Source organism: Ambystoma mexicanum, chromosome 12 (assembly GCF_040938575.1).
Source record: "Ambystoma mexicanum isolate Mex_15411 chromosome 12, UKY_AmexF1_1, whole genome shotgun sequence".
Taxonomy (NCBI): Eukaryota; Metazoa; Chordata; class Amphibia; order Caudata; family Ambystomatidae; genus Ambystoma; species Ambystoma mexicanum.
The window spans coordinates 47490313-47506907 of record NC_090936.1 but is presented as its reverse complement, the minus strand read 5'-3'; the positions used below and the strand labels follow the sequence as shown (position 1 = coordinate 47506907).

Genomic DNA, 16595 nt, shown 5'->3' with positions numbered 1-16595 from the left:
TCTTTCCTTTCCGGGCATTTCACATCAATCTGGCAACGCAACAATGACCTGTTCTATTCTTCTGGGCCTAATCCTTGGCCAACCATGCGAAGCAGAAATATTAGCCTGACATTCTTTCAAGGGGTTATTTCCTTTTCGATTTCCTGCAGAGGTGGGGAACGGGCCGGCTGCTTCATTATGGGGTGGTCGTGACCAAACTCTATGGACCTGCATTCTATGTTTGCCCCACCCCATGGACTTATCCGGGGTGCAAATGGTTTCTTTTTCCCCTTGGGAGAATCGCGATGCTTGCGCAGCCAATCTCCCGGGGGGGGGGGGAAAGTCAGCGCAGTCACTTTTGTAGTTCAAAATGACTTTGCACGGAAATTGCATGGCAAAAATACACTTTGCACGGTTCCATGAATCAGGGTTTGTGTAGACAATGCAAAGTCACTTTTCAGCAGTGCAAATTCACTTTGAACCGGGCAAATATTCAATGAATCGGGCCCATAATGTGAGCTTTACATCAGTCCCCTTTATTTTTAGTTCTGGTACCCCTGTACTAAAAGGATCATAAAAATGCAGCATTGTTCAGAGTGAAATAAACACATTGAAAGTAAAATTAAGGGAAACAGCTGGTTCTGCACAGCCTCTGGAACGACGGGTCACTCCAGATGCACCTGGCGCGCGTTGGGAGAGCACTGCACAATGTTGGCAGAGCACTTGAGCTGCACTCTCAGCCAGCATTGAATGGAAAACTTGATGCAAGACGAGCAGGGGCAAGGCTCACGAGTGAAGTGGAAAATGGTGGTTTGCTGAAGGAACCGGATACTGAATTCCAATGCCCGGCAAATAATATAGGCCCTTATTCCAAAAGACTGTACTCTAGGGCTGAAATGTGCAGTCTGGACAAACACTGAAATTTCAAGCATAGAGTCTTACTCTAAGTTTACTCCCAGAGAGAGCAAGAGAGAGAGAGAGACTATTCGATTCCGAAATAAGTTACCAGGATCAGCTGTAAGTTACTGCTCGGGAAAGACTATTCAATTCACCAAGAAGTTGTTGGTAGTAAGTCCATTTAACAGTATGGCTCCCATGATTCCTGCACGTTGACAATGCTGGCTAGGGCTGATGGTAGTTGTAGTCCAATACATCTGGAGAGTCAAAGATTGCAGACCCCTGTCCTACGGTAGCTCCTGAGGAATCTTGCCATGGGGAAATCTAACACCTGCACGTTCCAGTTTCAACTCTCACCTCCCCTCCACATCTGCTCTGGGGTATGTCAGTCAGCCATACACGCCCATTCAAAGTGCAGTTTACTTCATGGTGCAAAGCACATCAAGCGAAAAGCGACTCGGGACAGCGACCTACATGATCATTGATTTCCAAAAACTGAAGAGAGCGTTTCTATGTCTGTTTACAGAACCTGTGTGGAGTATGGATACTTTTTGCTAGTCGATAAATAAGTTTTAGGATGTGTGTGGGAAATTCTCGAAAGTTCCCAAAATCCCCACTAGATGGCAGCACGGTTGATAGTAGAGGCAAATACGACAGGAGATTGGCTAGATCGGCACATGCTACATTGAAGATAGCTAGCCATTTATGTATCAGCGTGCAACTGTGCTGACACAGCATTAGAAGGTATGGCAACGGCCCCCCTAAAATAGCATATAGAGCAGTGGTCTTCAAACTTTTTTGGCCTGGGCCCCCCCTGAGTAAAGTATGGGCAGGCCGGGCCCCCCCAAAAGTGCCAGATGGACAGTATGTAGAAATCGCTATGAACTTTTGCGCGCCGTCACCGCACCCTACTCCCAGTACAGACCCTGGGCTCTCTCCACCCTACTCCCATCACTATATCTGTGCGGCCGCCCATCCTGATCCCACCACAGTCCCATAACACAAGCATACACACATCCATACACATTTAAATAAAAAATAAATCGCCATAAACGTACCTCGCTTGGTTCCTAAAATGCCCCGCTCCAGGTTGCTCTGCCCCTATGTGCGAGGAGGCGCAGGAGCACCCCCTCGCACATACATACATACATGCAGTGCCCCAGCCAGCATTTCCAATGAGCTATGCAAGGCTGGCGAAGCAAAACACCCCCAGCGTTGCATGGATCAGTGATCATGTGCGGCTGGGGAACTGAATTGTCAAAGGCAAACAGAGTTTCCCTTTGACAGTTCAGCCAGCCCAGGAGCACTCCCTCAGCTGGAAAAAGCAGCTGAGGGAGTGCTCAGTGTTTCACTGGGCTGGCTTTTCGGCTCCTCCATAATGGGTGAGGTGACCAGTGGGTGGACGCCCCCTCACCCATTATGGATGAGCCGGAAGGCTTGGACTGGCCTATAGGGCAATAGGGCGATGACCGTACGGAAAATGCAAAATGGTAGTGTAGGCCAGTAAAAATGGGCCACTTTTTTGGCCAATGTGGGCCAGTTTGAGGAGTTACTTTACTATGCAGCTAGTAGTTTTGACCATTGTTGCTGAATAAATGTTCTTTAAATATCACCATTTGTTTACATTTGAACAAAAAACAACCCCTTTGGGTTACTGTTCAAACAGTCTGTGACTAAACACTGAATATCCATTTGCAACTGCTGGCCATTTTTTCATTGGTGCCTAAGACCGTTTTATGGCCCAGTCTGACCATGAGAGATGGCACTTCCCATTTCCTCCAATCTAAAAAAAAAAAAAAGAAAGAAAAGGTTTTTTTTTTTTTTTTTTTTTTTAACATTTCATGCTGGGCTCTGGCGCCCCCCTGGGATGCGGCCGCGCCCCCCTTCGGGGGGGCGCGTCCCACAGTTTGAAGACCTCTGATATAGAGGGTACTGTATATCAGTCGGAAAGCTCTAATGGGGTAAACGCCCTTAGTGGTACATGAACCCTTACATTTAAACAATTTAAAATAGATCATCAGCAAATGACCTAAAAGCCATTTGAAGACATCATGATGAAAGCTTGGTGCTTTACAAATCCAACACCATAAAGTATAAAAGAATTCACTTTTTGACTTTTTGGGCATCTGTGAGCACAGCTGGTGCATTTTAATAACAGAATATGTTTTCTTTTTTGTCTTGTAACCATACCCAGAAATATTTTAGCCATCCATGGCTAGTGTGTCAACTTTGAGCGAAACAGCTGACCCACGTTGAAATGTTAAGCACGCTCTGATTGGCTGATAATGCTTCAATGGCCTCCACTTTTGACGCTACTAATTTTGAATACCTCTGGCCATGCCTCATTAGGTTTTCAATTGAGCAAAGATTCCTGAAGCGCGGGGGATTTGCAAGGATGCCATGCTGCGGTACATTAACCCTCAAAAGAGCGACTGAAGAGGGAACGTCGGATATTGCGGTCGACGTAACGTCAACATGATGGACCGTGCAACATAGAACGTGATAAAGTGATGGTGATTTTCAGTAGCTGCACATATCTTTCACTGTGCACCACAATAACCAGGGGGATTTCAGGCTTCTGGAAGCACAAAGTGCAGGCTTTGATATCTGTTATTGCTCTAACTGAAGATACTATGCAGAGATGGAACAAAGCATTAGCTTTCGAAGTCCCACCGGCTTCTTCATCAGATGGTGCAGCGTGTCAATGGATTTGTACAGCCCTTTTCCATTTCTTATGTAGCAATATGTCCTCACCATTGTGAGTAAACTGCAAGATTATTGCAAAGAAGCCAAGCTGGACAGTTGTGTAACTCATGACGAACTTATAAGTCCCAATGGAAAAAGTGAGGGAGCACCTGCAAGCACAGCGTGCTGGGCGTTGATGGACCGGGTACATTTCACACCTGCTCCTACGATGATGCACTGGGGTTTTGAGGAGGCAACCCTCTATAATAGGAAGATAAACAACTTTTGTAAATTAAACCTCTGTGATTCGTTGTTCAGATTGAGCCGTGTTTTCGCAACATCCGGGCTCTAGTTTGGGATAATTCCCCAAAAGGAATGTAAAATGTGACAACGCCTAAGGGTTGTCCAACTCCAGGCCTCGAGGGCCGGGATTCTGACGGGTTTTCAGGATATCCCTCATTAATATTCATGAGGAAAAATGTGCATACATTTAGAATCATTGCATGCAAATTGTTCTCATGAATATTAATGAAGGTTATCCTGAAAACCTGGCATGGATCCGGCCCTCGAGGCCTGGAGTTGGACAACCCTCTCAGCTCCCTGCAAGGTAAAGGTCAACAGAAACGGCTTAATTTTTACCAGATAGTCGCATCAAATTGAAGGCTTAAAATATTGGAAAAACTCTGAGAGGTATTTCATAAGGAGCTACTCTGCTTCTATGCCCAACAGGTCCCACTTCATACATTGGCAAGCAGGGCAACGTTTTACAGGGGTCAGTGTCATGAAGAACAGCTGCTTTGTAGTTCAAAGGTGCACGCCTGTGCATAATTTTTTTATTTAAAAAAATGAAGTAATCACCAGTTGAAACGAACGAAAAGCAGTAGAAATATCTTAATTCACCCCAAAACCAAGTTCTCCAATTTGACTCTGTGGGGAGCCCTTTTAAAGTCAATCTTTCCAGCTCTTATCTTTTCAAAGAAAAAGCACAAGATCTTGGTCCCTGGCTTCTTGTCTCGGCGTAGCCACATTAGGCTGGACCTCATGAAGCGCCTACTTCAAGCTTGAACTGTATTCCCGGCACGTTGTGCTTTCAGTGCATGATTTCATTATTTATTGGGTCTCCGGAATTAAAGAGGCAGAGTCTATGTAGAGTAGTGTGGCCCAGTGTGAAGAGTGCAGAGGCAATGTTGAGGGTACTTGTGCGTTACCCTGCGGTACTATGCATCCTAGACCCCCAAAGAGAAGTATTTGATTAATGTAGAAGTCCAAAGGCCTCATTATGCATATGGTAAAAACATACCACTTATTAATTAAAATGTATTTTCTATACACCACCTAAATAGGAGTTGGGGGCACATAGGATATTTATGATATAGGGGGTCATGAAAAGTACTGCATGGGGTAAAAAGTGCTTATTTAGATCATACAACACCTTCTGTGCAATACGGTGATATTTAAGAAATAGGAGGTAGTTAAAATGCCACATGCGTTTACCATTACTACCATACACATAATGAGGTCCTTAACTCATTTTATTTTGATATTTCAGAAATTACAAATATAGGTCAAGTGTAAACGCAATCATGGCCATTCCGAGTAAAGCAGTATTCTGACGGTATTTATGCAAAAATACTACCAAAATCATTTACCCATTACTGCCCCTTAGTCCGGCGGGATTAGTGCCGGATTACAAGTGGTGCTAAAATGCTGTTCATGCACATTTATAATGGGGAATTTGGCAGATTTACCGCAGGTGGTAATTAGGACTGCAGTAAATCAGCTGGTTTTTGGTGGTAAAGAGAAGGATTCAATGACAGCTACGTGCTGGATGTCAATCCTCCACCGTTAGCCCCAAACGTAGTATTTGGCAGCACATTAAAACGTGCAGTACGTCCGTTATTGGCAAGAAATCAGTGTTAATGAAATGACCACCAAAGATGTACCACGCTGCCGAACTCATACTGACACTAATGTCTTTTGCTAGCAGATAAGGAGCTCAAATTTCTGGGTTTCTGGCCAAACAATGGGCCTCATTAAGAGTTGGCCGGAATACCGCCCAATGCAATTACTGTTACTGCCACCTGGTCTGGTGGTATTACCGCTGGATTACAAGTGGCGGTCTAAATCCCTATTTTTTTGAGTCCATACGACTCAATGGGGACATTTTGGTGGAATTACTGCGGTGGTAATTTTTCAAAAAATAGGTGGCGAGTCAGCAGATTTACCTCTGGCTCACAGCTGAGGTGAATTCGGTGCTGTAATGCGGTGGTAAGGGTGGTAAGGGTGTTACCGCCGCATTTTTACAGCTCTGCCCAACTCGTAAATGTATGGTAGTCTCTTAACATTGTACTAAATCACAGGTCCCACATTTTGATAGTGGTTGGGCTACTGCACAGGGGGTTTCTACTTCACTAGCTCCACTCTTTACTTTATGTATTGTGGGGAAGTGACTTGTCCTTTTAGCGGCCCCACTAAAAATCCCCAAAAAATCAAAATAATCACAAATTATGCCGGATTCCTCGTGCTTCTATGTGCAGTAATAACGGGAACTATTGTCACCCAATTTCATTGCACGCAGCCTTCACGTGCCGGCTCTTCCGGGATTCGAACCTGCAACGTACAGTTTGGCCTTGTGGCCGTGAGGTTTCCCTCGTGAGCTACTGAATGTGGAAATATGGCCACAAGCAAAATATGGGAAAAAGGAACTAGAAATGGCAACGTGGGCACCTGCAGCATGGGTGGTTAACAGCGGCATCTCCAGGGTGTGGCCTGGGGTGGCATGTGCTACCCCTGTAATCTGATTGGCTACCACAGGTGCCACCCCATTATCCTAACCTATGATCATTATGTGTGTGTGTGCGCTCGTACTTCACGCCACCCCTGTTAAATCAGTGCCCCACATGGGCCACCCCAGTCAAAAGAGTCTGGACACGTCACTGGGGTGGTAGCCTCCAGCATGTGCCCATTTTTGAATGTAAAGGTTGGCTGTGGAAAGTCACAGAGGCCGCCTAAAGCTGCTGCTCTGTACTACATGTTGTAGCGGGTCTATTGCTATATACATGTATAAATAAATAAATAAATATATTTACTTTGCTCTTTTGTTTTCTTCGAATTTTAGGTGTAGTTGGTGGGTTGAGTCCATCCAGGCACTACTGGTGGGGAGGGACAGTGAAGGATTGGCGGGGGTCTTTCGTCCGCATTCTGTGGTCAAATGCTAGCGAAAAATGGTCACGTGCACCACGGTTGCCAGGAGTGTGCCAAAAGAAAAACACTACAAAGTTAATGTGATACAGTAACATGGAGCAGGAAAGCAGGGCTGCAGTATATTGCATGCATCCGTCGGGCCATCTCTCTACATGCGCACCGTGCACGCATCAGCTAGGCTGTAGGGTGTGGCAGGGAGGCGCGAAAGCCTAGCCTGCAGCCACACGTTACTGTGCAGGTGAAATGTCATTTCTGGCGCGTGTAATTTATGCACCGGGCATCTCGCGCAGGCCTTCCTAACACCTGGCGATAAAAGGTTCAAGCGAGGATCGCCGACCTGTGTCCATTAAACCATGACACACATGTCGAAATTCCTTCCCAGGCATGCGGCCTGCTCCCGCGAACAGAACCACGCCCTCCCAGTGGAGACACGAGAACCACGGAAAGGAGCTTTAAGGGGAAAATACTTTTCTGGAGAACTTTTTTGACGAATTCTACTGAAGGTTTTAAATGGACAGGTTTAATGGGAAGACAAGTAAAACAAACCTTTCAAAATGAGGATAAAAATGAAAAGGTACGTTGCATAGAATGATGGGACCACCTTTTCAAGTTAAAAAAAATCAGATAGTGGAAAAGTGCCCTTTTCAGGCAATTGGTATTTTGACTTCGAACCTGCTCGTCTGCTGCAGGGGTGTCCCGTGGGCCTCGCGGCGCTGAGGCCCACGTGTAAAGCGTCCAGCTCTGTTGCTCTTCCCACAGTGAAGCCTTTTAAAGCGGTGTAATCCGAGCGCATCCCACGTCTCCCGTCGGAGCGTTTGTCTTTCACAGTTTGCTTAAAGTCTGCGGGCCTCCCACGGCGTCCGGGGGGGGGCGCGCGCGGTGCTGCGAGGCCCTTGCTGGGCTGGGCGCGGAGCGGGCCAACGAATAGGGTGTGGTCGCTGCGTGGGCACCAAGGCCTGGCCCCTGTATTGTCAACCACAAATGAAAAAAAAAAGTTGAGTCTTCGAGTCCTTTTACATAAAATCGTAAAATGCACCCCCCCCCCCCCCACACACACCCCTTGAGGGACCACATACACTGAGCCATCCACGGCAAAATGGGCGTCACCTTCAACTGTGCCCGGGCGCTCCTTGGCACCGGTCCTGGTGCGCAATCCCTCGGCTGTACCACAAATTACGGTGCAACCCCCTTGAAAGCCTCCCATGAAATATATAGCACGGATGTAAAGTAAACTTGGCACGTGCATCAAAGGCGGGTAGGGAGGGGGCTGGGGGTTCGCGGGGGAAGCTAGCAGCAAACGCACGAAAGTCGTTGCACAGCTAACTGGGGTCTACGTTGCATGTTTAGTTGTGTGTGCATGGCATGAGTTCTTCGCAAAGGCTTTGCAGTGTTTTGTGAACGCCAAGTCTGGGTAAACCTACAGAAATGGGTTTGTTTATTGCAAGAAAACGTCGTGTTTTTCAAAGTATTCTTACAAGTGGACTGTGGAGGTTTTCGCTTCTCTCGTACCTTTAAAAAGACAGAGCCGTTTCCATCTTTCCAACAGCGAATTAATCAACACACTAGTTGGCAACTGCGTGTTATACACAAGCACGTGCACAGTGTTCGATCGCCCTCGTAACGGGTCGTGCACAGCACCTTCATGGCACAAAACGAATTTTTTTAATTGTTATTGTATGTATTTTATTTTTCAAACTAAAATCCAGCGACTAAGACGTTCATTCGCTCTAAAAACGCTGGTTTTTACACGATGGAGTGGAGTGTCCGCTGGGGGCACTTGCCTGCACTTGGCCGTGTGTGCGCCGTACTTTTTTCCACTGCAGCTGTGACAGCACCTCAGCAGCGCACACCCGCGGTGCTTCCGCGTATACCGAGCGCTTGAGTACATGGGGGAGTTAAGAGGGACATGTGGCAAGTTCTCCAGGGCCCGGACTCTGCCCCAGCCCTGGCTGCCTTTCCAGTGTCCCTGGTGGGGAACTCTCAATTTGTCCCCAAAAGCCCCCACCCCCGATGGTTATAACGATCTATACACCTCGTGGCACTGAACATTCTCAAAAATTGAGCGAAGTCTTTAATCAGAACTCACCCCAAATAGCCCCCGCCCTCCAAAATAAACCTGCGCAAGGTGGGCTGCTTCATTAAAGTACAGATCGTCCAGGTGGCCAGGCTATAGCGCCTAGCGGCGTAGCGCCTCCCTTACCTTGACCACGTCGTCGTTGATGTGCTTGGGGTCCCGGTTGACCAGGTCGATCTCCTTGGTGTGGGCGTCGCGGCACGGTTTCTCGTGGTGCATGCACTCGTCGGCCATGGCTCGGTTGTTCGGCTTGTAGATGTTGCCCTGGTCCCGGATGATGGGCGTCGTGTACAGGAGCCCCTGTGGAGAAGGGTAGGGGGGTGGAAAGGAAAGGTAACTTCAAAGGGTGTCCGGGCAGAGGCGGAGGAGAGAGAGACCTCCGAGCGGGACAGAAGGCAGCAGACTCGGGAGGGAGTGCGCGGCGCCGCCTTTTTAAACGATAAAATGAAGACACACCACACCCCTCGGTACCAGAGCACAGGCTCCCACCGCCCGCCAGGGGTCAGCGGATAGCGGAGCTGGGACTGTCGAGGGGGAAAGGGGGGGCTCCACATTCCAAGGGGATTCCCTCCTCCGCCCAGCAGCAGGCGCGTGCACGGCACCCACCCACCTGCAGCAGAACAGCACGCGCGGGAAAGGGAAGTGCGTGCACGCAGAGCACACACATGCATAACACATTCACACACTGTCATCTGCAGACGTCCATGCATCACACATGCGTGCAGTTCAAACGTGGAAAGGGACATGTGTGCATGCATAGCAGCCACCCAAGCACACACCCGCACCTGCGGACGGCCGTACATCAAACACGCGTGCATAGCAACCACCCACCCACCCTCCCACCTGCAGGGCAGTGCATGCAGGAAAGGAACATGTATGCACCCAGAACAGGAACCTCAGCACATGCACGAAGAACACATTCATAAAGTCGCATGTGTAGGTGCACACAGACGTGCAGACCACCCCCGACCCCCACCCTACACGGCAGCACACTTTAAACGGAACATGTTTGCACGTGGAATAGCGTAATAACCTAGTCACACACGTACACATGCACAACACATTCATAAACATAATCAACCGCAGGCCCGCATACATCACACACGCGTGCAATGCACGCACCCACCTACAGGGCAGCACACAAGGGAAGGGAAATGTGTGCACGCGGAAAAGTCTAACAGCAACCTAATCGCATGCATGCAGAGTCAAAACACTATCATCTGAGGACGCACATACATTAGACGCCGTGCAGAGCACACACACCCACATGTGCACACATACAGAGATTTCGCGAACACCAACGCGACAAATTCTGCACACACCCACCTGCCTGGAGATAGACACACGCAGAGTACATATCCCCGAACACAATCGGACAGACATCTGCAGACAGTCAAACATCACACATGCATGCACACATATGACAGATATTTGCGATCGCAACTGCCTACACCTCTGCACACAAACACACATGCCAATATACTCAGAAACACCTGCAGGCACGAAGACACCATGCCCACCTAAATGACATCAGAACCCGCTGTATACACAGAGAAATACAAATGTGTACACACACATGCATGCATGCAGAGGATATTCCGAAACATGATAGCACGTACACACGTATGCACTTACACAAACAACAAGGGCGCCACTCATCATTTTCAGTGCACAAATTGTACACACAGAAATGCACGCAAATGTTTCTCGCTAGCCGCCTCCAGTACAAACGCACCTGTGTTAAACTCCCACAAAATGAATACATGCATGCACGATGACACAATGCACATGCGCCCAGAAACCCTTCACTTTCAAACGCCTCCTCGTGGACAAACTGCCGCTACATGTAGCCCACCACCCCAAGCACTCACCGACAACCCGCACGTACATCAGGTGCACGTGGGGGTGCCAACACACTACCACCGATTAGGCATGCGCCATGCGCAAATAATCTCCGACGCATGGCCCCTGGCAGCAGTAACAGGGACGGTGATGGGGCGCATGGACACCCCTTTAGCAAAATACCTTTGCCTTCTCGTGTGGCAAGTAACAGGGACCACTACCACACTGTGCAACATGAACTCACTGTGTGGCACGCCACTGCCCCGCACAAGGGCAGTTCATTCATAGTTCTACCTGGCAACGCCCCTCTCCTCTTTGAACCCGCGAACTATGACTAACTGTCCATGTAAAACACACACATACAACAGCCTATGCAAACATACACCGCTCATATATGAACATATGCAAACACCAGAACCGCAAACATGCCCATTACAGCTGGACAATACTTCATACGCTCCCCTGCCCACCAAATCCCCCCCACACGCCCAACGCATAACAACACACTTCGCAACTACTACAACCAGCTTTCATGCAGACCTATAACACACACGATCGCACCCCACCCATGGAGCAAACAGTCCTTCACTATCTACCAAAAGGCACCCACCCACCCAAATGAGGACCCGGCACAGATACTAAACATTACAGTAGTACAGACAAGCACCACACAAGTGCTTGCCTATTGTGTATACGCGCAACTTTCGCACAATCACACACACGCCTCAAACAACTAGCTCACCCATGCGCCAGGAGGTCGCCCTTATGTACCCGCTTATTCGAGCCACGCGTCTCACCCACCCAACGTGAAACACCCACAGAAAAGCCTCCGAGCCGGTAGGCACGGGGTGCACATATCAGACACAGGGGGCGCAGTGCACGCGCCCAGCGACCTCCAGGTGAGTGTTCAACACACGGCACAGCTGCTGGTTTACTGGCACCACGCCCTTGAAGCCGAGCCCAGGACCCTCCGAGAATGCTCCGCAGTAAAGCTGCCTGGCACCTGACAGGGCAGAACAACCTTGGTGGCACCTACAGTAGCCATGCGGACAATGGCATTCCTTCATCCGCACAGCCCCCACCCCTTACATCCATGCCCGCCGCTGCACGCATCAGGTTCTCCGACGTGGGACCCAGAGCTGGTGCCCTGCCCAGTGCAGAGACGGGCACGGCGTGCCAAGCAGGCAGTTCAGCCATCAGCAGCAGGGGTAGCAAGGCAGCAGCCAGCGGGGGAGGGAGAGCGCCCTACCTCGGAATCCACGTATTTGTCGCCGGACATGCTGCACCGGACCTCGCCACGAGCTCTGCCTGAGCTTTCAGCGCCTGTAATAATTTAAGTGATGTGAGAAGGGAAGGTGCGGACTTGTAAAAAGCTTCAGAGAGAGAGAGGGAGAGCGCAGAGGAGGTGGCCCCGGGCAGGACTGGTTTTTGGAGACATTCCAATGTTTGTACTGCCTTTCTTTTTGCTGTTGGACTGGTGACAAGAGTGCTCGATGCAGGCACATCCCCGCGGCTAATGGGCGATCCAAAAATAGGACAATCAAATGTCGGCATTTCAAGTCTCCCCGTCCGCGGACTCCCAGAAGTTCGGCGTGCGGATGTTTCCATTTAATTTGGTCATGGGTACGTTCTTGCCGATTTTTTTTTAAGCACACAGGTAGGGTGTTTTTAAAACCAAACGTCACCCGTGGTGAACTGTGCTTTCAAGACTACTCAGAGACAGCGCAATTCACTGTAAGGGGGCCCATCGGTGACCTACTGACCTCTCTACAGGACTCTTAAGAAACGGGGCCTTCACCTGAGCTGCACCCACACGATTGTGCATAGCCGAGATACTGTCATTTTGCTAAAAAAAAAACCAAACATCACTGAAACCCTTTGACTCCCCAAGGATCGTCACACAATCATATTTGGGGACTTTCGAGCCTTCTACGTGTGCGCAAAGCAGCGTCAGCCCACACTTGTCCCTTGAGCAACACCATTGTATATAAACAATCTTATCAATCCCTTGTCCCAACCGCATGCAACCAAACCCAACCGATTCATCAACCCCCCCCCACATCCAACCACATCCAACCCCCTAAAATAACTACTCCAGCAAATGTCTGAGTGGGCAAATGCAGGCCAGAGATGCTCTAATAGGCAACAGTTGACCTACAGGTGATACAGGACGAGCAATGCCCAGGCCTGGCTGACGATGTGTGGGGGCCCATTCCATCATGATGGTTGGGGCCCCCCTTGCTTAAAGCAAAAACAGTCTGAGGCACCCATGGGGTGCATACATTACAATGGGGACAAAGATAAGGTTAGTAGCCGCCGATTATCACAAGCCAGCCAGCAGGGATCTTTACCACTAAATGCTCGCTGAAGAGCTATAAACCCTTCTTTGACAGGAAGAGGCTGATGTGGAGTAACCAATGTTAGAAGGCAATGAGGTGATAACACTGTACATCCCGTGGGAAGTGACGCCGGAAGGTCTCAAGGAAGCGCAGATTGTAATGTCAGCTTTGCAAAGCGCACATTTTAAGCCCCAGAACAAAAATTGATAAATAAATATATTGCTGTGTTCCAAGACTGCTGACTGCCAACATGGGGGCGGTTGCTGAGGGCCCCAATGATTTGAAAAGGTCAAAAGGCCCCAATGGCGTCCCTGGCAATGCCACAGCTTCAGGATTCTGTGCTGAGCTGGCGTACCAGCTGTTCCCCAGGCAAGGAATACATGCTTGGCCCTCACGAGGAGGGCACATGCATCACACTCATCCAGCATCCCTCTCTATACGTCACTCTTCATGCATCACTTTTTCGACACCTTTCTTCACTTTTCTTTCATACCTCACCTGGTCATGTTTGCTTTACTTGGGACACGTATGCTTTTCTCCCCCCTCCCACATGCCTGGGGCCAAAGAGAGTCCCAGATTCCTCTGGTTCCCCCAAAACCGTCCCTAGCATCCCAGAGGTCTAATACCCCTGAGCACTGTTGCCTAAGCTGGTGACTGTCCTGCACCGTTGTGGTTTCTAACAGTACAATCCCCACATGCAGCCCGTACCCAATCTCGACCATACCTCACTCCACTAGCTCCTCTGCATCTAAGAATGTGCACTATGACCTATTTGCACCATTTTTGAGTACATTTATAAATGCCTCCTTTGCACATTGTTGGATCCCTACGCTCATCAAGGATGTGGTTGTCACCCCCCTTGTAAAAACACAAGGGCTAGACCCTAAAGATCCTACGAACCTTAGGCCCATTACCAATACTCCCTTTCGTCTTAAGGTTATTGATAAAGTGGCCAATCAAACAAATGCAGTCCTATGTAGAAGCCATTGGCCTCCTTCATCATAAACAGTCCAGTTTTCGTCGGGCCCACGGGGCCGAGAGCACATTGGTAGATCTTCAAACCCACATGTTCGCAGCATTGGAAAGGAGTGGCTCGAGACTGCTGATTTTATTAGATCTATCGGTAGCTTTCGATCACCTGGACCCCAAAAGGCTGCTGCAAAAGCTGACCGACATCAGTGGCTTCTCACAGGAAGCCGTTTCTTGGATGGAGTCGTTCCTCTGTGGGCGTAATTCCAGAGTCCACTGGGGAGATGCCTCCTCAGACGCTTAACCGATTCTGTGTGGTGTGCCATATGGGGCCTGCCTATCCCCATCCCTTTTAAACATTTATATTAAGCCACTGTGTGAAGAATTGAGAAAGTGGGGGTCTTTTTTTCACATTATGCAGATGATTTTCAGCTCTCCCTCAAACTCAATGGGGACCATGCGGTAGACCAAGACAAATTAAACGAAATCTACATACTCACCAAAGACTGGATGTCTTTAAACTGGCTTTGTTTAAATGCTACTAAAACGGTGCTTATGGTTATGGTACATGGGTCTAAGCACGCCCGCGATGGTGTAGGACAGAAATATGTCAATTTCAGCATTGATGCATGCTTTGTACCTGTGACTCAAAAGGTTAAAACCCTCTGCAATTACATCGAGGCCACGCTCAATGCTGACGCCCAAGTCAATCATACTGTCAAGACATCTAATTAATACCTCAGAGTCCTAAAACAGATCTGTCCGTTGGTCTCAAAGACAAATCGTGAAAGATTGGTCCGAGCTATCAGCGTGCCAAGGCTCGAATACTGCAACTCCCTACTTGGAGGGGCTAGCATGGAAAGTACAAAGAAGCTTCAGAAGCTCCAAAATGATGCAGTGCGTTTAGTGTGCAATATTGCACGCAGAGGCCCAGTATCTAAAGCTCGTAGGGAACTTCACTGGCTCCTGGTTGCAGCCAGAGTCAAATTTAAAATTCTTACGCTAGGACATAAGTGTCTTTTTGGAACCGCCTTCAATACCTGAGGGAGAAGTTGGAGTTCCATACACCGGTGAGAAGTCTAACATCTTCTGGTGCTTGTAGACTAAGGGTCCACTGGTTCAAGAGAACCCACGGAAATGGTCGGTCGTTCCCCATTTTGATCGCACAGGCTTGGAATGAACTCCCAGAGTCTCTATGTAAGCAAGAGGACTACCTTGTTTTCAGAAAATCCCTGAAGACTAGATTGTTCACTTAGGAAGGTCTGTAGACTATCCTACTCGCCTACCGATCCTGTGTTGTTAGGTTTCTATGTCTTTTTGTTTCGGTTTTTATGTAGCGCCTGGATGCCTACGGGCTTTGGCGCTTTAGAAATACACAGATAGATAGAAGAATGCCTGAAAGCTTCTAGAGCACCCTGTATGCTCACCCACATCACGCTCAGTCCCACCCCAGAGAGGTAAAACCTAACCAATGCAAAGTGTGCCGGAACCCTCACAGCATGCAATGGGTGTCAGGGACTCATCAGAATGGTAACATCCACCTCCTGAGGAAGACGTTGTGTTTACTACCACTACACGTCGAAACCGGTCGAGAGATATACCCTACAGGGATGTGATCTTTTGCACTTTTCCTTCTGATCCACCCTGACAATAGATTATTTATTAATTAATTCTATTGATTATGAATATAAAAATTATGTCTGTTTGATGGGGACCAGTCATGAATTCCTTCTCCCCACAGGTTTTTAGCATGATTCTTTTGTCTTTTAAGCTTTTGGATGTATGTCACGGTATGTTGAGTTAGGTTTGAATGAGTGCACTATGAATGGCAAGTATGTGTGACAATGTTTTAGCCGACTTTAGTCATATGGTTGCTGCTGTTTTGCTGTATTAAAGTGATCAGTGTTTAATTATTTGTGATTGACTCACCATTGTTTAAATTGTTGGTATCACTTTCAATAAATTTTGATACACATTTTTTCAAATTGATTTGTTTCTCTGGACAATCTTTTTCTGTTGTTCTATGCAATTGTAATACTCTGGTCCAGAGGCTAGAATTTCCCTGCTCTTCAGATTTTTCGTTCAGGGACAACCTATTCGCCTTCACCTCAGAAATGTTCCCATTTGTGCATTGAGACACCTTCCCTTATGCAATGTCACCCTTAGCCAGCTCTAGCTAGCGATCACAATGGAACGTCCCTGTAATACCCAAGATATTAGCAATCCGAAAGGTCAATATACAAGTAGAACAATATTAAAAGAAAGTTAAACCTAGAGTTTATGTTCAAGTCAATCTTGGTGCAATGTGTAAAGGGTTTCTATGTTAGAGCCTCTACAGCAAATTAAAAAAGTCAAACACCTCAGTAGATTAATCACATTGTGCTAACTATTGGGTTGTTTACCCTTTCAGATGTACTCAAGAAAAGTCTTGGTTAAAATCAAAAGGAGTTATTTCTCAGTAAATTAAAAAACATCCTTGCAAATCGTTTTTATACAACAGAAAGGTATTCTAGCACTACAAATTACAGTATTGTGAATAATTCAAGAGAAGCAAAATACAGACATTTAATACAATGGGCTCAACTATACATTATATCAAATAAATA

General features: G+C 47.9%; 1 protein-coding gene across 1 annotated transcript in view; it reads right to left on the bottom strand.

Moving 5' to 3' along the window:
- Positions 1-12099, bottom strand: part of CAV1 (caveolin 1) — a 74566-nt gene extending 62467 nt beyond the window's left edge. The window contains exons 1-2 of the mRNA XM_069627930.1: positions 11931-12099; positions 8966-9139 (exon numbers count right to left, since the gene is read on the bottom strand). Of these exons, the coding sequence (XP_069484031.1) occupies positions 8966-9139; positions 11931-11960 (204 nt within the window). The 5' untranslated portion in view covers positions 11961-12099. The remainder of the gene's footprint in view (positions 1-8965; positions 9140-11930) is intronic.
- Positions 12100-16595: the final 4496 nt, after the last annotated feature.